This window comes from Plectropomus leopardus, chromosome 19, assembly GCF_026936395.1.
Source record: "Plectropomus leopardus strain MGB_pleo_1.0 chromosome 19, ASM2693639v1, whole genome shotgun sequence".
Taxonomy (NCBI): domain Eukaryota; kingdom Metazoa; phylum Chordata; class Actinopteri; order Perciformes; family Serranidae; genus Plectropomus; species Plectropomus leopardus.
Window position 1 is genome coordinate 4,468,708 of NC_142194.1, and position 26,485 is coordinate 4,495,192.

The 26,485-nt window shown below is 39.6% G+C and overlaps 1 protein-coding gene across 1 annotated transcript in view; it reads left to right on the forward strand.

The window, feature by feature from the left end:
* Positions 1-2,994: 2,994 nt before the first annotated feature.
* Positions 2,995-26,485, forward strand: part of myo1d (myosin 1D) — a 115,557-nt gene continuing 92,066 nt past the window's right edge. The window contains exons 1-5 of the mRNA XM_088069905.1: positions 2,995-3,479; positions 22,716-22,924; positions 23,991-24,084; positions 25,759-25,924; positions 26,143-26,196. Coding sequence (XP_087926031.1) covers positions 3,385-3,479; positions 22,716-22,924; positions 23,991-24,084; positions 25,759-25,924; positions 26,143-26,196 — 618 coding nt within the window. The 5' untranslated portion in view covers positions 2,995-3,384. The remainder of the gene's footprint in view (positions 3,480-22,715; positions 22,925-23,990; positions 24,085-25,758; positions 25,925-26,142; positions 26,197-26,485) is intronic.

Genomic DNA, 26,485 nt, shown 5'->3' on the forward strand with positions numbered 1-26,485 from the left:
TGGATTTATTGAACAAGGTCCCGTAAAAACACCTGGATATCCAGGCTCGATCCTGAGGATACCGGAGTTTCCCTCTGAGCGGCTCAGCCGGCAGCTTTCACCGCCGAAAAAAGTAAGACGATCCGACAAACGCTCTCAAAATTATTAAGACTTTTCTAAATGATAAACTTTTTAAAGGGTTAAGAATAGACTATATTTAGTAAATGTACTCTATAAACGATGTTTATTTTTGAATCGATTTTGGATCATTAAAAACGAGAATTGAGTCTTGTGTGAATCGATTTTCCCCCCGCTCTTACTTTTTTGTCTTCTGTGGTCAAAAACTTTATTATTGGAGAGACAGATTAAACAATAATAAAAATAGTTATCTGCAACCATATCTGTAGAATAACATGCATATTAGCCAAGATTTTAGTAGTCAACGACCAAGAGTTCAGTGAAACCCCACCAGCTAAAAAAATGTTTGACCTGTTACAAATAAATAAATTAAAATTAAACTTTTCATTTGACTTATTCTTTTAAGCTTTAAATTATATTTTATCAGTTCATCTAACTACATAGTAGTCTGAAAGGGATAGTTCAGAACTTTTTAAATGGGTTTGTATGAGGTACTTATTCATAGTCAGTATATTAAATACTTATTATATTATATATTTAATCATTTATCCCAGTGATTTTCAACCCTTTCTTTTTCTCACGGACTCCTAAACTGATACACATTAGGTCACAGACCCCTGTCTGATAAGATTTTGCTCAAAGGACCTCCATTTAAAAAAACATCTTAGCCTTTTGCCCTAAAAACAGTCCAATATTAACATATTTAGTCTCATTATTTTGTCAATGACCTCCCTAATTTTCCAGAAAAAAACCTGTCTGCTCTGGACTTGGCATAAGCTGCAACATCCAAATCAGTCATTATTATGTTAATTCTTGAGTTGCATGAATGTGCAATAATTTGGTGGAGTTTTTAAATGAGGTTTCATTTCAGTCTTTACTAAAATGCACTCTGCTGTATTGCAGAAGCTGGAGAATCAGAGGTGAGAACAAACAACACTTCAGCAGCAGCAGAACGCTCTGACTCAGGTGTGCCGATTACTTACAGTCTGTCTCCAAACTGCACGTCAGTCGCTGAATGTGTAATTTACTTCATTCACAGGTTCATATCAATCCATCAGAAAAGCGCTCAGAAGGAAATTCAGTAAAGTAATGTTTTTTTTTGTTGTTGTTGTTTTGGTTTTTTTTTTTTTTACATGAAGTAAAATGATTTACAACATTCACTCTCAATTCTTAATGTGCTGCAGCCTGCTGTTCTCTGCAGAGCAAACTATGGCTGAGTTACGGTCGATAAAAACCCAAGCTGGTGGAAATAGTCTCTCTCTCTCTTTATATATATATATATATATATATATATATATATATATATATATATATATATATATATATATATATATATATATGAGATTTTTCATTTCTATCTTATCATCTGTAATACTTTGAAAAGGAACTTCCCCGTGTTGTCCACACGGTGGCGCACTAATATTCGTGTCAGCTCCAGACTGTATATAAACAATTCTTTTTGAAAACCAAAAATGAATTACACATTTTTACATCAAAGTTGGCATTGCTCCACACTTTAACCCCAACAATAGAAATGCAACTCCTTTTTTTTTAGTTTTTTAGTTTCTTTCCTTTTAGAAATGTATTCATTAATTAGTAAACACTTAAATAAAAGAAATAAAGAAAAAGAATAAATAAATAAATAAATAAAATTAAAAATGGTGTGGGGTGGGCCTTATAGTATTATTATTATTATTCCATGTTAATTTATTGAAATGAATTTAGTTTTCTCAATATTGAGGGACAGTTTATTGACATCAGTAGACTGATGACTGACTAACTGATTAGTCAGTTAACATAAAATCAAAACCAAATGATTCTAACAATAATATAATCAATTAAGTAATTTTTCATGGAAAACTTCTAGCCCTATTTCCATCTGTCATCTATATACAACTCTGTTACACCTGGGCCTTCATCAGTTTTGTTTTGCTGTGTTCAGACGCCTTTTACAAGCATTAAAACCTCTGAAACCTGAAAAATTATTGGTTTCTATTACAAAAAAATATTTAAAAAGAAAGGCAATGAGCAACTTGGCATAAGGTGCCCTGCAAAGTGCAAGAAATTAGGAAAAACTGACAGAAATAGGGGAAATTTTCAGAAAATATAATGTTAATATTTACATGTATTAAATCAAGTCATGGAAATATGTACACGTTTGTATAGAAGCACTTTTTTCAAGTTGTTTTTTTATCTTTTTGTGCAAATTCTCAGGCAGTTTTCTTTCTTTCTTTCTTTCTTTCTTTCTTTCTTTCTTTCTTTCTTTCTTTCTTTTTTTAAATTTTTTTACAAATTTTATGTTAATTTTGAGTAATTTCTTGTTAAGTTGCTCATTGCCTTCACCCAATGTTTTCTCAAAACAAACGAACAAAACACAACAAAATGCATTTCCCGGTGTTGTCCACACGGTGGCGCACTAACACCAGTGTAAGCTTTGATGGATCGCTGGTCCCAGTCTGTTCTTGTGTTCAGGGGCCTCAAACAGGAGGCCTCCTCATCCAGAGTCAGCGAAGGCAGATCAAAGGAGCTGACACAGAGCTGATAGTTCAGTCATAGCAGCTGAGAGCCAGCAGGATGATGTGAGGGGCTGCAGGCTCCCAATAATAAACATTATGTATCCATAACTTTTATTCACATCCCACTGAGAAAATTATGACGAGCCCTAATGTTTCCTTTTATGGTAAAAGAGGGCATCATAAAAGTCTTTTTCTGCGAGTGTTTTACAACTTAGAGGTGGCCCCGTCATCGCGGAAATATGTATCAGAAACAGTGGGAGCTGTGGTCTTCAGAAGTATTTGACCAGTCTGACCAACACCTCTCCACTGGGCGGGGGGCGGGGCCCGGAGAGGCGGCTGCAACCTGATTGGTGCACGGTCGGTCAGGACGACAGGAGAGAAACTCCAGGAAAACTGACGGGGCTCGCGCACGATGTAACGGGAAGGTTGCGTTTTTTTTTTGGGAAACTTTGCATGGACATGAGGATATTTCGGGACAACTTGCTACTTCTAACAGAAAAGCTGGACTTGTGAGGGAAAAACGCCATCATTTACCTTCACAATTTACAGCCGCGGCGTGTTCATTTAACCGTTTTTCGACTTTAATTAAACATGAAATTACAGTTTGACGGATGAAAATGCGAAAAGCTGTCTGCTGAGGAGAGGAGGTGCTCACAGAAGCCCGCCAATGTTCACCTTTTGTCGGCACTTCAAAGCAACTTGTTGAGACGTTTATCCACGCGCTTCATTAGGAGAAGAGAAAGGTAGCAGCATGGCTGAGCACGAGAGCCTGGAGTTTGGGAAAGCAGATTTTGTGCTTTTGGACAATGTGTCTATGGAGGAGTTCATGTCGAACCTAAAACTCAGGTAAGCGGTCATTCACCTTTTGCTCACAAATTTAGGAGAAAAGGAGAAAACATGTGTCATTATGCCAAACTTCGTGCTTTTGTTACGTCAATTTAGCCGGAAATGCGTCTAATTGGACATTTTTAGTACCTCAACAGGTGTTGCCAGCATCAATGAGGGTGTAATAAGCTCCTTTAGTGTTCGGCATTGGTTCCCATTGAAAATATATGAATGAACTCAAGTTGCCAAACAAACCAGCAAATCATTTTTGGTATTTGTCACTGCACCTGCAAGATACTGTCAGTCATTTGTATCAAAGTTGTAGCACCAGTGCATTCATTTGATGCTTGCTTTCGATCAAACCGGTAATTCCCATTGAAAAAAAATGCTGTATGAGACTCCACCCAAGGCGCGCGCGCGCACACACACACACACACACACACACACACACACACACACACACTGTATACTGCACTAACTCTCGCGCAGACCGGTTTCTATCAGCTGTGTTGTCAGTGGCTCAGTGTCAAGCATGATGTCAAGCTTGTTTTGTGAATGAATAGTTGTGGGTTTCAGCACGTCTTAGAGTGTATATTAGAGTCAGTTTTACCTTTTCTTTTCTCTACCTCTTCACCATGCAGCAGTAAAGATGGTAGTAACATGAGTTTTTGTGGTAGACATGACAGTCTACAAATATGTAAATTCTGTATTTTTTGATTCTTTGTATTGTGTGAGTTAGATATGATTCACCTGCATTTGTAATGTACTGCTCAGGTTTCAAAGGGTTAAGTACATTTTTAAGCCAGTCCCAGAAAAGTATTGTCAATACATTTCCAGCAGTGCCTTCTAGAATAAATATTTGGAGGACTTTAAGGATGCTGCTTTCTCTTGGTGGTGTGTAGGCTGCACGGTTTCCCTTCTTTGGCCAAGTGAGCTACAGCTAGTTATATTTACAAGACGGATTATCCTCCACTGCTCCACATCAAAATATTTGATTCTTTTTCTGCCATCATGTTGATCATTTTAAACAATACTGATCTGCTTGTTGTAGGCAAATGTAATGCTCTCTGCCCTGTGTGCAACTGTTGATACCTTTCAAGTGAAATCCTCTGTTTTTCTACTGCCTCTGAGGCTACAGTTTGTGTCAGCATTTCCAATATTTTCATTCTTTATTCTGCTTCGCGCATGTTTATCAAAGTCTGTTTGCCAATGTTTAATTTATGTTTGGAAATGTAGAACATTTAGGAGAGGTCATGAACATTTTGAAGAGACGAACAATGTGTTGTATTATGTCGCAGCACAAAGGAGGGCTATGCATGAGGTATAGTTTGCGTTGTCAGAGCAGATATCTCTTTGTTGACAGACTCTGAAGTAGAGTTAACAAAGTCATGACTTTTCAAGTGATGCTTTTTAGATGGATTTTTTGAATCCATTTTGACACTAATCATTCATTGCAGCCTAAAACGTCAATGTACATATATATTTAACTGCTGAAAATGTTTAAAAGAAGACAGCTCCAGGTGTACAAGTGTGCATGTTTCATAGAGGACATGGCAGTTGTGGTCAATAGTGTCTTTGCAGTTATATCTTCTAAATTCGATAAGTTGCAGTGGTGTGTACAGAAGCTCTGGCAAGAAGACCTGAGAGCCTCCAGACAGCAGCAGGCCTCATTTTCCCAACTTCTCTGCCGGTTTGTTTTCCCTCCAACGAGACAGCTCGGTCCGGAGATGGCGTGTGCAGATTGTTATTTGTAGAGGGTGTGACCAGCCAGCAGTGCTTCCTTTTTGCTCCTTTTCCCTTTAGTCTGAGAGTGTGCGCGTGCACGCATGTGCAAGTGCCTGGGTGGGAGTGGACCGCTTGAGGGAGGGATCCAGAGGGCATGAGGCATCTAATGGTCTCCGTTTGTCCCGGTACAGTTATCCAAAACATGCAGGGCTGGAGCACGTCGGCACAGCTCTCTTGGGTGTATTTTACGCTACAGTGCATGTGGGAACTGAGCCTCACAGTTAAATGCCTGGCTTTGCTGCACACTAAAGCTCAGCACTTAACAAAATGAAGGTATTTGAATTTTTATTGCAAGTACTGAAAGAGCAAATAAACTATTCTGTGTGTATGTGTGCTTCATCAGCCTCACTTATTGAAAAGCAGCACTTGTGAAACATTTTTATTTGAAGTGGGTCAAAAGCTGAGCTCTGGTGTGCAGCCAGCCGTCATTTAGCTACTCTCCTGTTGCCTGAGTTTGACTAGCAACCAGCTGAATTACACTGCGGTGTAGGGGATTTCTACTTGTGCCATTAAACGCTGGCCACACTGAGTAGGTAATCAAGTCCCCAGGTGACTGCATGTGAGGCAAGATTTGGATAAGATTGCTTGTTTCCCTGCAGCGTGGCCAGAAATGGTTGTTCAAGTTGACATTTACTTTGTTTGACTTGAGGTTGAACTGTGTGGCCTGTTCCAGAGAGCCTCCCAGCCTCTAAATAGGGCCCAGCAGATGCCCAGTCTCTTTATAGAGATGTCTGGCAGGATAAAAGTTCAAGCCAAATTCCTGTAGGGTCTTGGGAATTTGCCTGAATAGACCAGTCAGCAGATAAGATTTCTTGGGCTGAAACTGTGCGGCACAGCCCATTGCACCAACGTGTGTTTATGTAAGAGAATCAACTGATTAAAAATGACTCACAGCAGGAAAATAAAGCAGGTTTACAGGCTGGGAATTATAATATCAGTTCTCTAAATTGATTTTTAATTGATGCCCGCAGGGATGCAACAAGTCGGGTGTAGCTGCAGAGAAGTTTCCCTACAAATAACAGAGATTTTTCTCATGAGCTCTTCAGTGGGATGGATGCCATGAGGGCTTCATCCTAGATCTCCTAATACTATCTACAGTAAAGCTCGAGTTGGCAGTTTGGTTTTGACCAAGAATCCCATAATGACCTTTGAGCATATTGTAATTCAAGTGAACAACAACAAATGAACAAATAAAGAGAGAAATAATCATAAACTCAGCGCCCCTGTTGTTTCTCGTCATTGACCTGTTGACCAGCCTGCACCGTGAGACCTGACAGCTCTGCGGACTGGAAGAGAAAGTCGGGGATGAGTTACTGATGCTGACTGACCTGCTCCCAAAAAAATATTGTTATTGTTGTTATAAGTTTTGCTCAGATGGAAACCCCACCTAGTAGTCACATTTTCTTAAAAAAGATCTGTAGCTTTAACCTGTCTTAATTAAATACAGACGAAACAATGATTGCAGGAAGCTATTTTAAACAAACAGCGGTGATGAAGGCTCTTTGCACACTGCAGGTCTGGTGGTCCTGTAAACTCAGACTGTGTGCCAGGCACTTTACTGCAGCTAAATGTCTTTATAAGGCAGCGTTGTTTTGTCTGTCCCCTGGAATCCAGGAAAAAAACTTTCCTGCCAAACTGCCAAGTGTTTCCCAAATAATTACTGGAGTATTTTTTCAGTTCTTCTTTCAAATGCATGTTTGATTTTCCAGATTGAAAGACGAACAAACACGACAAAACTTCTGTGTCTGTGTTTGTGTAGATGAGTGAGGATTGGTCAAGGAGAACCTGACGGGGTCTGAGTTCACAGGACTGGATGTTTGTTTTAATCTTGTTGGAGTACATGACGGGTGGGGCTTTTATATCCCGTAGCAAAACACAGTGAGAGCCCAAAATATGTGCACTATTTGAAAGCCAGTTTAGGACACAGTCTGAATTGCCCAGATGTGGTATGCTCCTCTGTGTGCTGCAAATATGTTCAACAGAGGTGAAGAATTCTTAGCTCAGGACTGCAACTTATTTGTGTTTTAAAAGTGTTCAAGATCAAGAGAACATCATGTCTGAAGAAGTGCCAATATATTCTCAGGGCTCCTGTTTGTTTGACTGTATGAGCCGCTCCGAGTGATTTGACCTTTGAACCCATCTATGTGGACTTAAAGGGGACTTTGAACAGGAAGTCTCCAATAATATGGAGCATGCCACGAAGCAGGAAAGCTGGCATTTCCCCTTGCCGTTGCTCCTCACATTTCATTGTTTCCTGCAGCTCCTCTCCAGAGCTTGGTCAGGAGCCCTGTGTGCAGACAGAAAGACAGACAGGCACAAGAATTTGAGATCAAAATTGTGGGGATTTAATTCTTAGGTAGCACTGACACATGCTATGAAGAGTTACAAAACTCACCATGTTTAAGTTGCCACTCTATTTTTGGTGTTTCCTGGATTTCACAGTGAAATTACAGGCAAATCACACTCATCTGCTGTTTTAAGGAACAATGGCTCTCCTGTTTTAAACTGGTCGGTAGAGGAGCAGAGGTGTGGTGCAGAGAGGACTCGTTCCTTCTCCTGCAGGATAATCGGAGGGATCAAAGCACCTGTGTGGCTCAGGTAGAGTGAGGGTTGCCATATAGAGAAACTTGAGGTCAAAGGTCAGTGTTTGTACTGCTCCTGTGAGACATGGTTTGGTAAATTTTCAGTCAAAGCCCAGGTGACACTGAAAGCATTATGTCGTAGGATTCTGAAAGGTCCACTGTGTAGGATTTTAGGGAAATATATTGGCAGAGATGAAATGCAACAATTATTGTCGTAGTCTGATGTTTGAGATCATATTTAACATATAATCACCTTAAAATAAGCATTGTAGTGTGATACCTTAGAATGAGCTGTCTATATCTACATGTCTTCATCCACAGAGATCGACATGCTCAAGATAGCCACCAAAGTTAGTGGTCCCCTTCGCAACAAATGTGTCCGAAAAAGTTGCATAAACTACTTTTATAATAAGATTTAATAAAATACTGTTATGAAGAGAAAAAAGTAATGTATAAAGTTAAATGAAGCACTGGTACAGTAAAGTTAAAGTATTGTTGTAATTAAATAAATCAAAGCAGAAGCCATGGTGCTTTAATTTTGAACGACCTGGCTCATCTTGGGCTGGAAGTTTCAATGTTTTTGCTGTGTACTTGAAGCATCTATACAATGGTTGGACGTTAGCGAGAGCAGACAGTTGATCTGTAACCATCATATGAGGATTCATCCACTGCAAGCTGAAAAAAAACTAACAGCTCTCCAGTTCATATGTTGCAATTATTTCTAAGTCGCACTGGTGCTTTGTGGTCACAAAATGTGACTAAATAGTCATGATCAGAGCTCTGCAAAAGCCCAGCTTTGTGTGTGTGTCTCTGAGATCTGGCAGAGAGCCGTAGGAGAGAGAGGAAAAAACAACATGCTGAAGCAAGTGTCACTCTGGTGGCCAAAAAAATGAAACAAGTTATAGTCAATGTTTGTGATAAGTAATTTTATACCTTGCACGTGGAGCAAGCCGTGATACATCGAGTATATTTCAATATTGACCCACCCCAAGTTCTGTGTCTGACTTACGAGCTCCTCCTCATTTTGATTTCTGTATCAGTGTCGTGCTGAATCCCCACATTCAGTATCGCTTTCAAGCTCCTCCACGTTTGTTTGTGTTGGACCCATGCATTGTGTAGACGCCCCCTCTGCAATGCAGACGGATGCTAAATAATAAGTAACAATATATGTTTTTTTTGTTATCGTCAGACAGTATATTTTATCATATCACACAGCCCTTGTTTTAACTGGCTGCAATTTGCAGTCCTCACTAATGCATGGCCGTAATAAATCCCACACACTGCTCCTTTTAAAGATAAAAGGATTGATTTAGAAGGACTTCAGGTTCATTTCCTTAGCTCTCATATTTGCTCTTTTCATGCCATTGTTCATTCCTTAGCAATAAAACCAAAGTCCATGTGCAGAACACACAGTCCTGGCTGACATATCCTGCAGCCGAGATGAAAATGGATGAGACTCTGCAGCAAATGCCTCTAAGAATATTTAATCCCAACCCGCTTATTAAAGTTTTTTCCTCTTAGCGGTGGTCAGTGACTGGGAGAGAAATATTTATAGATGAATGCTAAGATAGATGGTGTCCTCATGTTAGCTTCCTGCTCATTTGCCCAGTAGCTCTTTGTGTTGGCTACACCAGCAGCGAGGGACTCCACTGTCAGTCACAGTCATAGGCTTAAAGGGGCAGGATCTGCCCAATTTTGCTCATAAAATATGCCTTTTTTCATGTTTTAGTAGTCAAACTTCATGAAGACTTCTTAAACAAGTGCTGCTGCGATGCCTCAGACCGACACTCTCAGGAGATTTCTCGCTAATCATGAAGAAAAAAAACAGTCTCCCCTGAACTGAGGGGTTCGTAGACAGCTTTTTGCCTCGCAGGCCCGTTCCCCTGCAATCCAGCAGTGAAAAGTCCAGTCTCGCCACAAGAATTTCCATACAACCGTCTGTAATCTGAAACACATTACCATCCTTACATAAACAGGGGCTGTGCTTGTGTAGCTTTATTCCCCTCTAAAATAAGTCCACCAGCTCAACAGACGTCTCATTTGTGGACTGCCTGTGCTGGCAGGCGGGGTCGGGAGCAGGCCATTGAGCACAAGCTCATGTTTTTATTCTTTTTAGGGTGCCTTTGTGTTATAGTTTACTTTATAATTTTCTTTGATTACTTTATTCCTCTCATACTGTGTAATATGTCTCACATCGTATATTTCATTACAGATGTTTTAAGTTACAGTAAGAATGAACTGTTGGGCTTACTAAAACTGAGTATCAAACCTCAGCATTTCTTGTGTGCTGATTCAAATTCTCCCCTAAAAACATGCTCGGCCAGGTTAATGTTATTGATACTTTGAGGTATTTTCTAAACTAAGATGTGATTTTGTTAGTGGAGGTTGAACATTTATCCTTGACTTGGCTGTTGGCTGTTTCAGTGCTTTGATAACATGACGAAATGACGAAATACATTGTCTGATGATGAAAATTTCATATTATGATATATCACTTATTTTGTTTACATCATCTGATAATGCTTTGCAACCATCCACGTGGCTGAGGGGGCGACTACTAAAAAAAAAGAAAAGAAAGGGGGGAAAAAAAGGAAGTTTATGCTTTTCAATGCCCGATCCTGGAGTTTACCAGGGAAGACGCCTGAAATTAAAGGTTTTATTTTATTTTTTCTACGACCCTGTCCATCAGTGAAGACATTTAGGGTTTCAGTATCTTTTAAGTTCTTATATATCATCTTGTATTTCGTCATAATATCCTGGAATTGAAAATGAATACCCTAAAAGTACAATCTTCACCTAGGCCATAGTCACCGTCTCACTGAAGGATTTAATGTTGCTGGGCGTCACATTAAAACTGCCTGGCTCATAATTTAACAAGCAACCGCATCCTCTGTGTGCAACAGTACCCCCAGACACAACTTCCCAGAAGCCTTGTTCTCCGACCCACTCTCTCTCTCTCTCTCACACACACACACACACACAAACACACAGTACACTCTTATCTCCTTTTTGAGCCTCACTCATTGAAGCAGTGAGCGTTACGTTTTTCAGGAATCAGCTTGCACGGCGTCCTGTTTGGGAGTCCTTCATGATGCGTGACTCAGATGGCTGATGTTGCACGTTTGTGTGTGTCAACATACGGGTGTTTTCTTTGTGTGTGTGTGTTTGTGTGTCCTAGGTGGCTGTGATGTCATCCTCGGCTTCCTTCAGTGCTGTATTGTTCTCTTGTCCACCTGTTGGAGCTGTGCCCCGAGCCGCGGCGGGGGTGGAACAGCTTACTCACTTTCACAGCCAGCGCCTCCCATCACTTCACAGTCTCACACACACACACACACACACACACACACACACACACACACACACTCTCTCTCTCACTGGACTGCATTACTTACTCACACAAGTGAATGCACATTTTCACAGTTTACAAGACAGTGGTGGAAAGTAGCTCAGTACATTTACTCACGGACTGTATGTTAAAGTGCATATTTTAAGTACTTTACTTGTGCATTTCCATTTAATGCACAAATAAAGTTTCTCCACTACATACTTTGTACTACATTTCAGAGGAAACTTTTGTACTTTTGTCACAAAACATTCTTCTGACAGCTACGGAAGCTTTTTGTTTGTTGCGTCTTTCTGAATTTATTAGATTGTTATCTAAGGATTCTGAGAAAATGGGCAAATATTTTTTCTCTTAAAAAGTTTTGTCAGAATTCTGAGACAATAATCTCATTTAGTCAGAAACAAAAAGTAGTTTGTTTTTTTCATGAAATTTATTTCAGAATTCTGAGATAATTATCTTGTTAATTAAGAATAACAGAGAACATTGCCTGAAAACAGTGCTTACAAATTATAATAATTAATAATAATAATAATGATAATAATTGAAAATATCTAATAATGATTATAAATTAGAAATACAGCTTTTTGGTCATTTTTCCCTAGCTTTTTAAAAATAATTTTCAAAATCTACTAATTTCTTGCACTTTGCAGGATATTTCCTGCCAAGTTGCCCATTGTGGTTGCCACATTAATCTCAGTATTTTCAAAAGAATATCAAACCAAATTGCCCCATTAGGTCAAAGAAAAGAAAAGTGATGTCAGTCCAAGTTCAAAGGGTTAACACTTTTGCTACTGTCTTTTAAGGAAAAAGTCTCTGCCTTGTAAAGTTAATAATGCCTTTGTCCATTTTTCCTCCTCTGTCTGTTCTGTTGTTCTGTGTCCATCTGTCTGTTTTTGTGTCCTTCATTTTGCCCTGACAGAAACCCTCATGTCTTCCTAAAATAGCCTGTTGAGTAACGTCTGGTTCTTTTGGAAAGGTTAATTTCTCTTTTTCTCCAAATCCACCCAGTCATCCCTTTTCATAGCCGAGCCCGCTGTGATTTTAACATCAGCTGCTGCTGGTCAGTGTGTTAAAGCGTAAACAGGTTCTGCTTCAGGCTCGCAGCCAGGTCCAAAAACCCCACAACCCCCCTCCTGTCGTTTCACCAGAAAGCCATTTTTATTGAATTTAGAAATGTAATCAGATTCAAATCATCCCTGGAAATACATGTTACAGTAACACAGTAACAGCCTGGTGGCAATATGTGTGTGTGTGTGTGTGTGTGTGTGGGGGGGGGAGAGATCACTGTCGGCAAAGAAAAGGAGCGTCAGCCACCTGATCTGCAGCCAGGCTGTTTACACATGGCTCTCATTTCCCATAAGTATCCAGAGCTGCCAGCCTCATGAGAACATCCTGTAGTGAGAATGTGAGGAACACGTGCTGCTGAGGACTGTTCGAGCGTGGACTTGTGGCTTTGTCTTTGAGGATTGTTTTTGAAGTCCTGCAGAGGTCATGCAGGATAAATGTAACTTAAGCTAAATGTTTTCTTGCCAACATAAATGTCTATGAAACATTTAAATCTACTTAACATACTCAGGTTTCATGGTGCAGAGGCAGATATTTATCACCTCATCACAAAGCATCTAAGCACTCTTTTTTTTGAATTCTTCTTTAAAACGATGTAAAACGGGGAAAGAAAAGGGCCTTCTTTATAAAGTAAAGCTGGTGAAATAAGGTTGAAATGCTGCTGTAATCTCGTCTGTAAATATATGTCATACTACTGCAAGCATCTTGAATCTTTTTGAGATACTGAAATGAATTGGTCATCCTGACTTTAGATGCAACAGCCTTAAAACAAACTTTGCAGCAGACTGTGGTTTGTTCGAGATCAGATGCTGCAAATCAAACCAGTTCCAAACGACTGATGAGACTGTGCCTTTTTTGGGAACGTACTCTTCGTTGTCATTAACGCTTGCTGCGATGTTGTCTTGTGTATGTATCTCTAGGAGGTAAGCACGGGGGGAAAGGTGCATCCCTTCAGGATCCAGGGAAGCCTAGAGAGAAAGAGAAAATCTAGATTTTCACTTAAAAATTGTGAGAAAAACCACAAATGTGCATTAATTAATAAAACCGCTTTATCGCCCAAAGGTGAAGGTCAGGAATGTCATTATATATGGGAATAAATTACAATTAATTCTGTTGTTGCTGTGGTCTGCTGTAAGGAAGAAATAGCTCCAAATTACATTTAGATAGTTCTGCTTGTCTGGCTTGTTGCAGTGATGGAGAGAGAAAGTGGAGGCAACAACAACAGCATCCTGCATGCCTGAGTGTGTTTGTATCACATCCTGCACATCCTCATGTTTTTAGCTTTTTGTTGTGTTGACAGATGGGATCTCTCTCTCTCTCTCTCTCTCTCTCTCTCTCTCTCTCTCTCTCTCTCTCTCTCTCATCTAATTTGATAAAATTATTCTCATAGACATGGCATCATTAGAGGGAGGAAAGTGGGACACAGTTTTGTCTTCAAACCAAAGCCTTTTATTAGATAATAGAAGATTTAGTGAAGCCTGTGTCATCAGGACATAAAAAGCAAAAACGTTCTGTGATCATCATAAAAAAACTTTATCACAGAGTTTTGTCTAATACCTTATATTTATTTTTTAGACTAGGAGGCATCTATGTATCTAAACTCTTAAAATGCATGATTCAGTATTTTTCGAACGTCAGTGTGAGCACAGCAGGATGTCTTGTATGAACCTTACATAATCTGTCTCCCCGCTGCAGCTGCAGTGCAGGCCAGCTGTGTTGGTAGCAGGGAAACTACCTCTTCTGATTTTCGGAGGAGATTGATGTGTGCCTGAGGGAGGCTGGATGTGTTATGTGTTGATGGGCTGCGTCTCCTACAGACAGTCTGGGAGCTGCTGTTTAGCACTAAGCAGGCTTTACAAAGCAGCGGAAAATCCCCTAATGCAGAGCCCAGATGTCTGATGGCTGCGGAGCGTGAAGGAGGCCTCTGTCACACTGTACATAAAAGAGTGGAGTAGAGGAGAGAGAGGTGGAGTGGAGCAACACTTTTGACTCATTCTGGTGGGTCCCTGAAATAAAAACTACACTGATATGTCTGAGACAAAAGCCCAGTGTGATGTTAAACGTCAGCCTTGTTCCTGCTGCAGAGTAGATCTTTATTGGCCCCTAAGGAGCAATAGCTGTCAGAGAGAGTTGATGAATGGACGTCACATAATACGCAGTGACAAGTCAAGTTTACACATTAATCAACACGACCTCATCTTTAATTGCCTCTATGAGCTGCGTGTCACAGCTGTGACTGCTGACTGACTTTGGCTTGTCGGCTGGCTGAAGTACTTAAACTAATTTCTAGTTGTTTTTTATTGATCTTTGCCTAATAGTCATTTCACTGAGCCGTCCTTGAACACACCACAATGAAACCTTATGGAAACCTGTTTATTTTGTCAATTAGCTCTTATTTCATCGATTTCAACATTGGATTACTATTTTTAACTGACGGGACTTGCTACAAAGTTTGGGTGTGTGAGTGGATGGTAATGAAGACTGTGCCAGTGTCGTGCAGCAACAGCTGACGGATATAAAGGTGTTGGGTTTTTTTTGCCCTGAAGACAGTTGAAGGTTCTGCATTTAGGTTTAATTTGACGTTGCCTGCAATTGATGTATGCGAACCAGTGATCAGATTTAAATGACATGACTTGACTTGAGATGTGTCGTTACATTTTAGGACCCACGGGACTCGACAGAAGTATCGCTAAGCTCACACGTGGTTTTGAAAAAGCAGAACCGTGTCCTCAATTGAACCAGGTTTTGATCCCTATCCCTAAACAGTGTTTAACTTTATTACATGACAGCTGCTACTTTATTTAACGTCATTGTAAGTGCAGGTCATTAAATATATTTTTTTATTTTAGTAGTTAGCAATATTTTTTAAACGCCATACTGCCCAGCTCCAGCCTCACATCTCTCCCTGTGTGTTGTCTCACAGTTTGAAAACTTTAGATTTACAAGATAGGAAATCAGGTTGTTCCTTTTTATTGTCCTTTGCGAGATAGATGTCCCTAACTCAGCAGCCGCGGGGATAAGCCCTAAAGCATACTGCTATTACTCTAAACAAGAGCAAGGATGGTGATGAAGTCAGAGATGAAAGTGGAGCGGACACAGATTATCTCCCTGCCCTTCATAATTCCTACAGTGACCCTGAAGATCACACACATAAGGATGACAGCACATACTTATTCAATGTAGACCACAGATTGCACCAAACAGAACCAATACAGAACACCAATAAATTAAATTCCTTTATTACTACAACTTTTATAGTACATGACACACAAGAGTGTATTTGAGTCTGGATAAACTTTCTCTGTAGCCTTTAAAGTCTGCTTTGAATTTGACTTTACTAGCTGATGCTAACAGGCTGATAAAGTTTTACGATGCGTCATCGCTGCAGCACTTCTCATTTTTTGCTGTCTCGCTGAAAGATTGTGATTTCATGTCAAATTTGGGTGTTAATTAGAGGCAGACCATTACGCAAAACGTCATAATTGCACCAGTGTGTCCAGCCTCAGGGTAGAGGGGTTGAGGGTGGTATTCTCACATCATTATTTTTTGTCCCATTTACCTCTTGATTCCCTATTTTGTGAGGGGAGAGGGGAGGGATTGTTGGTGAGAAAATGCCATAAATTGCTTGCGCTCCTCCCAAAGTTAACCATAAAACAGTCCCACCCAAACAAGATTGGAGACAGTGGTTGTGCTCGGCTTTTTTCTGTAATTCACATCTGAGAGGAGAGTGTGTGTGTGTACATGCTGCAGGTTTCTGCATCTGTGTGTGTGTGTGTGTGTGTGTGGGGGGGGGGGTCCTCTGGTATTTTGGGGGTAGACAAAGTTCTTTGGTAAAGTGGAAAACATTGGTCACATTTCCCCATTATTTTTGTGTAAGTCAAATCTGTTGTACTCTCTTGGAGCAGTTGTGTGTATTTGTGAGTGTCTAAACGAGTGAAGGTGGAAGGAGTAGAGATGTTGGTAGAGATAGTAGCAATACCACCAGAAATTTCTGCTTATGTCAATACTGTGATTATAATTGTTTTCAGAGGACACTGAGAAGCACAGCTGCATCGCCGCTGTTAGCAGTTACATCAGATTACATCAGGATAAGAGAACCAGGCTCCTTGTTTGTTGTTCTCCAGCTTCCCATGATTTGCTATCAATGCTTTTGTCATCTGTAAGTCTTTTGTACAGACTGCATTCATTAATTAGGCTATTTTTACCCCTAAATTCCACCGGGTCCATCAACAGAGCGTTACATTCCACCGGGAACAGATGGTACCAGGCAGGAAGTACAGCAGGGGTGCATCCAGTCAATTTTCAAAACAAAATGCCTTGCACAGACTCAGGATCATGTTTCACTTAACTAACGTTATATCAACAGTGTCTGCTCCATCTTCTTCCACCAGCCTGCTGTATTCTGTCCAGGAGGAGAATTAATGCTCCTGCTATCAGGCACTTACATGAAAAAGACAGAAAGTAGATAATAATTAAGAACAGCACTGTATTTTTAACAAAAACAGTTAAAATCTTCGAAATATCTATTTTGTTCATAATTGAATTATTAATTTTTCATCTGTATAATTATTCAGATTGATATCTTTTAACTAAAACACAGCCACAATCTTATATCTATTCCAGTCTAGCTGGATTTATTTTTACAGAGCTGTATTACTATTCAGATGAGCATGTTTTTTGAAAGTGCAGCCAGAGTTCTCTGATGTAATCGGTTCCTGGCTGGACTGTAGGCTGTAGCACAACAAAGTGGGTAAAAACATCAGTAAACAGAATTTTAACATACAAAAAAGGAAAATATTTATATATGTAGCCCTCAAGTAAAAAAAGACCACAAAATCAAGGGAAAATGACAAAATAAGCACAATCCAATCTCAGCAAATCTGCAGTAGTAGTTGGCCAGACGCTTTGCTCCTGAAACGCTTGAAGACGCTTCTGATGGGATGGAGTTGCATGGAGGATGGAACAGCGTCACAGACGTAATGCCATTGACATGCTGCTGGTGGAATCGAGGGGTTGCTGGCTTTTGGTTGTTGAGCTTTTATTGCACTTGCAGTGGCGTGATGAGTGCGACAGATCACTATTATCTCTCCTCCATTTGCGATGAAACACCATGCAACGGTGACAACATTAAGGTGCAAGAAAGTGAAATTAGTGCTCGAAACTTCAGTAAATCACATTTAAAAAAACACAATTTTTCTGTTATTTATGTATGTGGAGGAGAGGCAGAGAGCTGAGTTAACGACAGTTTAACTCTGCGTCGCTGTGCGTGAAAGCTTGGCCAGTAAAAACACCTGAGTGACAGCTGATGTAAAACAAAAGGATTAGTTGAGGCTCAGTAGCTCAGTAAAGCTGATTATGATCAGTTATTCCATTTTCTTGTCAACTGTCTTAAACTTCGAAGACCCAACTTGCTGTTGTTTTTGGTGTTTGTGATGTTTGTTTTTTGGCAGATTCAAAGCTGCGCAGTAGTGCATCCCTTTGTCAAAGTCTGACTACACACAAACGAGTTTTCACAATTTGTGATTGCTGCCTGCGCACATAATGTTTCTTCCTCCATTTTTTCTCTTCTCTGTGTCTCTGTCTATGCGCCTGTCTGTCTCCTATTTCCTGGCAGCTTTTGGGAGGGGTCCTTTTGGAAATAGATCACACGGCTGTGGGTCAGACCAGTTCAGACACACTTCCCCTCACAGCTGGACGGACAGAGAGATGAAGGGGAGAAGGAGAGCGATGTGGACCGAGTTGTGCTTTTCCACCTGACAATTTAGAGACTGTCAACCCTCCCTTATAGTTTTATGTATTTCATTTAACCTGTAGCTTCAGATTCAGCCTGAAAAAACAATCAGATGTTACCAAACTTAAATCTGATTCAGCATCCATGTCACTATAAATAGATTTATTTTATCACGGTCCATAAGGTTCTCTAATCTCTGTCCTGCGTGTCCATTTAAATCCTCCTAAATGAGAGTGGAACAGATGGATCAGCCGACCCCGTGTCTCAGTCGACACGATCCAACTGATTGATTCTTGTCTTTGCAAACATGACTCGCAGATGCTATTTATAAACTGAGAGGTGGGGAAAAACCAGCAGGGCACTTCGGGGCCTTTCACTGATTTCGAGTCTGTCTGTGTTGTTGTAAAGCTTCACAAAGAGTCGCGGTGATGTCGGTCGGATGGTTTGATTTGTGGTTTGTTTGTCCAGTGTGTAATGTTTTGTTATTGGGTGGGAAAATGAAAACCACATCGCCAGACTGACACTCCCAATGATAATGTTTATACAAATGTTCTCTTGACTTATGCTTGAATGAGGTCAGTAGTTTGCGTGAACTCTGTGTCATTTTTAAAAAAAGAATCAGGCAATTTCTTAAATCTTACAATAAGTGATATCTGTGGAGTAGAGTCAAAGTCAGTGTGTTTTGAATCACCTTCAGCTGATTCATGGACCTTATGACTTCGAACATACCTCAGTATCAGTGAAATATTCACATATGTTGCATTTAGACAGTGTCAACAAGTTGTTGTGAGTCATATTGTTCAGGTTGATGGTTCTTTATAAACCTCTTTTTGGATCCAGCTCAGTGTCCAGTATGGGAAACACCTGCATGGACGGGGACTCTATTACCTTCTTTCTATTCATACCCAGCTGGGACTTCAGATACCCCCCCCCATCATATAAACCATTGTTGACGATCCTCCAGAAGCTATTGTACATGTGCGTTAAGTGGGCAGCTCGCCGTGTTGGCCCATGTAGGGGGAGACGTCTCGGACAAAGACCTCCGATTGACGTCTGAACAATGGAGCGGGCACACAGCAGCCTCCTGTCGGCACAATGGGTCTTTTTCTGGAGTACCAGCATGTTTGCGCTTTGAGAAATTATAGCAGACCTGCTTATTTCAAATCGTAAAAGCATTTGAAGAGTGGCACTGATAGATGGTTGTTTGAAGTTTTTGCTGTACTTTTTGTTTGGTTTACTTTTAAATGTAATGTAATTATATATAAAAGTGGCTCAAACACATGTAAAAGTACAGTCTTTTGACCATATTTGGACTTGTGTGTTTTAGCTCAAATATATAGATTATGTTAACTGACCATCCTTGAATCTACAGAGATTAGATTTCACAGATGGATGTCAGAGGGATGTTCAAGGGTTTTTTTTGGCTTCCCTGTATTTAAGTTGTGTAATCCATCACAGTGAGCATGTTTAATTTTTTATCTCCCTGTCTCCCACCATGCTCTGATAGTCCCACCCTGTCCACAAGGACATCAGCATCCCATGTCACTGTCAGCCAATCGTGCCAGTTTGTGCATGGCCTGACATACACACATGAACACACACACACACACACACACACACACACACACACACACACACACACACACACACACACATACACAGATCTAAACACACAAAGATGATCTTATCCGAGCATACAGTTGTGGTAAAGCATTGTTGTTTGTAGCTACTACATGGGTATACTGCAGTGGATTTCATCCAGCTTTTCACTTTTAAATGTGCTCAGTTCCAACTAGATAATTATCATTTTATGGTGGTCTGAAAGCCGTTCACATTGCCCTGCTCTGTAGGGCTGGACCCAAATATTTGTCTATTTGAGTGTTCTCTAATTGGGTAGACATTCGGATAATTTTTTTTTTTTTTTTTTTTTACAGTGTATGAATGCCATTTCAGTGTTTGTGATACTACTGAATGATCATTTTACTCAACAATTATTAACAGGGTCATTGACTGAGTTAAGCCATTTCTGTGTTGTCTAGCAACAGAACACACACACACCTGCGAGTTACTGTTTTAGACATACAAAGAAATTTAGGCAGTATTAGTCCGCCTGCCTCAGAAAAGGAAAGTTTAAAAGGCCACAGCTCATATCCATTTAAAAATAAAGCAAGGTCTAGAAAACACTGATAAACCAGAAGAGAGTCATGAATGTTGCCTGAACGTTCTGATGCTGAAGGCCCTTTAGGTTGACAAATATCGCACTCGTTGCACAACGGTCTCCAGCGCTTGATCTACCGTTCCACCGGCGAGTCTGCATTTTAATTTAAAGAAATAATATCTCAAAATCTGGCAAGTCTTAAAACAAATATGAGAGCTTGATTGATTTTATCTGGCAACTGCTTCAAACCCACAATAAAAATGCGTATTAATTTGCGGGGCTATTTGGATTGTTTTGGAATAATATGGTTTTGGCCTTGTTTGGGAGGCGGCAGCAGAGGTTTGGCAGCTGTGAAGAAAGAGGCCATTCTTATGTCGAGAGAAACGGGGATCTTAGTCGTCTTTGGAGAGGAAGGAAGTCAGGCAGGCGGCCTGGAGCGGAGAGAGAGAGAGAGAGAGATTAAAAGATTGTGTGAGTGAGAGAAAGTGAGAAAGAGCTGCAGTATATCTTTAAAAGTATGAGGACACCACAACATTTGAATGATATTACACTGAACAAAAACAATAATGGTTTCAGAGTTAATATTTTTGTTTTTGCTTTTGTTTTTTAAAGGTTAAAGGTAAAGCTTTAACACTTTTTTCAGGCATAAATATATATCTTTCAAATTTTGGCCGAACATTTGTTAAAATGTGTGTTTTGAGCACTTCTCCTTTTCTCACATAATCCATCATCCTGACAGATGGTGGCATATCAAGATGCTGATTAAACCTTTCAAACCCGAAACGACATCAGTTTTCTTTCGTTCAGATGCCTTCGGACATACATTTGAACCTTTGAAACCAGAGCGAATTGGCTCGATTTCTTTTGGAAACATGGCTAATAAGGCAATGAGCAACTTGGCAAGACATGTACCACAAATTGTTACAAGAAATTAGCAAAAGGTGACAAGAGAATTATCTGAAAAATAGTTTTAAAAGAGAGAGAGGAATATTTAAAAATGTACAGAAAACTATATGTAGGATTATTTATGAATATCATTGTCATCATCCTTAACTTTTTTGTTGCTGTTTTTGCTTGCTTTTTCTAATTTCACCTTTCTTCCCCTTTTTTGAGTTATGAAACTCATAACTTTTAACTTCCTCATGTTTTTGAAAGAAATCAAGCCACCTTGCTTAGGTTTCAAAGGGTTAAACAGCATAATTACTTCACAGGTGGGTCTTGGGCAATGAGAAGTGCTCACTTATACAGAGCTTAACAAATTTGCAACCAAAATTTGGGCAAAATATAAAATACATACATTTAATATGAATTTAAGACATAAATTTAGCTGCATACCGTACACATGCAGACAGGTGTTATTGCTGATCTCATTCTGAAACTACGAGCATCAATCTGCCCTAACAGCCTCCACTCTTCTGCTTTTCTGGCTTTCGTATTTTGGAACTCGGCTGCAGGTTAGTTTACATTTAGAGCATCAGTGAAGTCAAACCTTAGTTGAGATGTTGGTTGGAGTTCAGGTCAGGGAAACACACCAAACTGGAGAACAGTTTCTTTATGGAGCTGGCTTTGTGGACGGGGGTTCATTGTTATGTGAAAACAGGAAAGAGAAACACAAACTGTTAACACAGAATCGGAAGAACATTGTTGTCTAAAATATTGTGTCCTGCAGCAGTAACACTCAGTCGGATCAGAGTCGGCTGTTCAATACGAGTATCTGACTATTCTTGTCTTTTTTTACTATATAGAGTTTAATATTTTGGATGCTTTTCAGTTGGACATTCTTAATTTTTTATACCTCAGGTTTGTACAGTTTGGCAAAAGAGCCTTTATGTGTGCAGCTCCATGTATGTGAAATCCTCTGCAGAGAGACCTAAAGCTGCACTCGTGGGTTTCTCCAGGCCGTCTCAAAGCTCTGTTGCAAGACTTGGGTTTATCTTAGCTGCTCTTTTATTGTTTGGTTTTTATGGTTTATTAATAGCATTTATTGATATACTGTGGTGGCTGCTTTTTTTGTGTTATTGAGATTCTGTAATAATTGTGATTTTTTTTTCCAGTGATTTCTTGTTACTTATTTGATACTTGACTTTGCAGGACTCTAAATGGATACTTATGCTGTTTCACTGAGTTATTTTGTATTCTTGAAAATGCACTTATTTACGCTCCGGGAGTTGATGAGAAAACTGGTACCAATCTCATATCTCAACAACATCTGACATCTCTGAAGTTTAGAAAGTATGCTTATTCATTTAGTGGAAAACAGTTTCTTTAATGAGAGAAGGACTTTGTGTCTCAATTTTTGTGCTCTGAAATAAACAAACAAACTTTGAATAATCTTTGAATGTATGAAGTCCAAAATATTGCGAGACACTGAACTGAACTTGGGCAGAATTGTTTATTCTTTTCATTCTACGACAGCAGACCTATAAATAAAGAAAGTGAGTGTTTTGTTTCAGAACTTTGATGTTTTTATCTGCTTAAACACGATAATGCACAACAGCTTAAAAATGCAGAATATTCCTGAGTCATTGTGGTAAATGATCAAAAACAAATCAAAGGAATTTTTTTTCCTAAATGGCCTTTTTTGTGTCCTCAGGTTTGAGAAGGGGAGGATCTACACCTACATCGGAGAGGTGGTAGTGTCCGTTAACCCTTACCGTGCCATGAACATCTACGGCCGCGACACCATAGAGCAGTACAAGGGCCGCGAGCTGTACGAGAGGCCGCCCCACCTCTTCGCCATCGCAGACGCCGCTTACAAAGCCATGAAGAGGAGGAACAAAGACACTTGTATTGTCATCTCAGGTAACACGGGAAGCCCCCCTGCAGGGGCCACACAAAGAAAGAGCACCACAGCTGCTTTTACTCTCTGCTTGTACAATTCACATTTAACTACACATTTTTTTAGCCCTGTTTTTGCCCTGTTTCCAAGTGATATAAATATAAAATTCAGCTGTAATGATTCAGTGTTTCCTGCTGATGTTTCTTCTCCTGATAGATGTTTTGGAGGAGAGAGAAAAATATTTACATAGTTGCTGTTGAAAAATAATATGTTTTCTAAAACAAATATTTCTTGTGGTCACAAGCTGTGTGTCGGTGTGGAGAAACCACGCAGAGGGTGAAGCACCACTCAGTGGTCAGACGAGGAACTGAGCCCCTTCAAAATCCTCATATCATGCATATATATGGATGGATAGATTCTCTTCTCACTCTTTGAAACCTTGACACGATTTTTTTCGTGTGCTGCATTCAGACTCCTAGAACCCTGAAAAAATGTCTTGCTTTCCTCTTATTACTTTGAAGCAAATCTTTCCAGCTTATTTCCTTGTTAATTTATTTTCTGTTTATTTGCTTATTTTTAAGTATATGTCTTGTACTTTTTACAATTGTTTTTGCTAATTTTGGGGTAATTTCTTTCTTTCTTTTCTTAATTTCTTGTTTTAGAAGGTGATTAAGAGTAAAATGTGTGAAGTATGAATAAGGAAAATGGTAAATATAAAGTATGAAATTCAAGCAGAAGATTAAATGTAAAATGCAAACAGGCGGTAAATATCTATATGAAAACAAATGCAAATAGAAAGTAAATGCCTAAACAAATGTCATGAATCCCCTACCAAGACAGATTATAATTTGTGGTCTAATAATGACGCTCAAAGATTAAAAAAAAATAAGTGAGATGGACTGAAATATTTTTAAATGAGAAACTTCAGGCTCGATTATTGGTCTATCCCAAAATCTACCAACTTTTAAATGATAACATAAACTAAATGCAGTTGTTTAAATCACTTTTTGGTTTAATTTGCAAGGAAGGTCAAAATGAATTGTCATTTTTTAAAGACTCTTTTCTCTGTGTTGTTCTTTTTTATTGCAGGGGAAAGTGGAGCAGGAAAGACAGAAGCCAGCAAGTACATAATGCAATACATTGCTGCTATCACCAATCCCAATCAGAGGGCTGAAGTTGAAAGGTGAGCTGCTGCACAAGCTGTGCACACAGATTTGGGTTAGTTACTAACCTGCACATTTTACCAGACAGAGAGGGAGGAGTTTTTCTGTGGGTTCTTGGTTTGCAGTTTTTGTGCGTCATTGCTCCTGCTGCACAAACAACAAACAAACAAACAACAAATACTCTGGAAATTTCATCACAAAGACCCAGTCATACTTCATATTTTAATATTAGGAGGAAATTGCGTCAAAGTCCACTAGACTGTGGACAAACAAGAAACAAGAAAATGTCTGTTAAAAAAGAAACTTTAGAGCTCATTATTCATGATCTTTTTTCTAGGTCACCTTTTATAATTTTATCACAGCTATTGTAGTTAGAAGTTAGTCATTGTCATATTCCAGATATTAATACTGTCGGTAGTCAAAGTCTCTGAGATCACAGTGAGATATAAGAGCTCAGTGAGGCTTTAGACCACAGTCATAATGCGATAACAGAGAGAACAGCCGACACCCATCAAAGCAGAGAAGTTGCATCATTTTACTGAATGGTTTTCTTTAAGGGTGTTGAAAATGATAAGCTCTGTAAAGAAAATGTAGGTCAGAGATTAGTGCAAGAAATAGATTTGAAGGTCAGAAAATAGAAGGAGAACATACAGGGTGCAAATGTACACACACTAAATACCCATATTTCTGACAGAAATCATGCCAATTTTCTCAGGTTTCAAAGGGTTAAATGATGTAGACGGGGGTCATTGTGCAGGCACAGTGCTGAAGTCCCACATAGACATTGTGAACGATAAATCAGGAATCGGCCAGTATTTTCCACTCGGCGATATCCAGTCCTGACTGCTCCCTGCAGGTTACTGTCTGTTATCTTTGAGGTCTCGATCAGCTCTGATTGCTGCTCTTCCTGTCCTGTTGTTCGTGGCTGTCAGGGGAAACTGGTGCTGCTTGTAAATGGAAACACATATTGAAAAACTCCAGCTGTGTCTGGTCAAATCATGACCTGAGGGGAAGACCGGTTCAGCCAAATATCACAGAGAAGACACATCTGTCTGTGGTTTGGCCAGGTTTTGGACATGTGGTTCTGTAAATGTTACTTTAACCCTTTGAAACCTGAGCTAATAGGCTTGATTTCCTTCAAAAACATGTGAAGAAGACAATGAGCAAATTCAGAAGATATGATCTGAAAAATTGGCAAGAAATTAGTAAAGTGTACAAAATTAGCTTAAAATGAGCAAAACCACGACAACAATTAAACAAACAAAACAAAGAAAAACAATAGGAAAGTAAAAAAAAATGGCAAAGGAAATTACGTGAAAAAAATGCCAAAAATTTACAATAACTCTGCAAAGATATATAAGAAAGAAAGAATTTTCTAAATCTTGTCAAATCGGTCATTGCCTTTCTCTTTTTTCTGAAAACTAAAACAGTTAATTCAACTAGTTAAAAGCTTAGAATACTTGTGAAATACTTGTGTTTGGGGGCAGCACAAGAAGCTAGAAACACAACACTGGCTTACCATCATCTTATCAACTTTATATGTTGAATGTGTTAACTGATATTTACTGATCTAAAACACTAAAAAGAACAGAGTAGGGCCGCAGTGACACATGTGGGTCTGCAGATGGAGTCCGCTGGTGCTTAAAGTACTGAGTCGACCTCTTTACCTGTGATATCATCTCGCCTCCTCACAGGGTGAAAAACATGCTGCTTAAATCCAACTGTGTCTTGGAGGCCTTCGGCAACGCCAAGACCAACCGCAACGACAACTCCAGCCGCTTCGGCAAATACATGGACATCAACTTTGACTTCAAGGGAGATCCCATCGGAGGCCACATCAACAACTACCTGCTGGAAAAGGTAAAGGAAAAGGATGTGTCTCACTGTCCACTCGTGTTCAAATCACCAAAAAAAAACATGAACAGGTTTGGCACTCACCTCGAAGGGTCACAGCAAACTAAAAACATTTGGAATCGATATTTTGCATTCAAAAAGCTGAATGTTGACCTCTTTGTTGCTCAGGGAAGTAGCTTAAGCACAGTTGTTATTTCACACGCTGCTTTTTTTTCTCCCAACAGTCCAGAGTTATTTTCCAACAGGAAGGAGAGAGGAGCTTTCATTCTTTCTACCAGGTAAATGTTTGTGTGTGCACCTGTGTGTTTGCATGCAAAGATATCATGTGTGCATTGTGTGTCTGTGTGTGTGTGCGTGCATGTGTTTGTTAAGCGCATGAAAGACTGAAGTCGAATCCATGCAGCATCAAAAGGCCTTTTGTTCCTCTGCGTAGGACTTTCGGGAGATGAAAACGAGGCCACAGTTTGTATTGGATGTGTAGATGCATTAAACACAAACATGATGTGCATGTTAATGACAAAGCCTGCGTTGTGTACATTATGTGTGAGTAAACATTACATTTGGTAG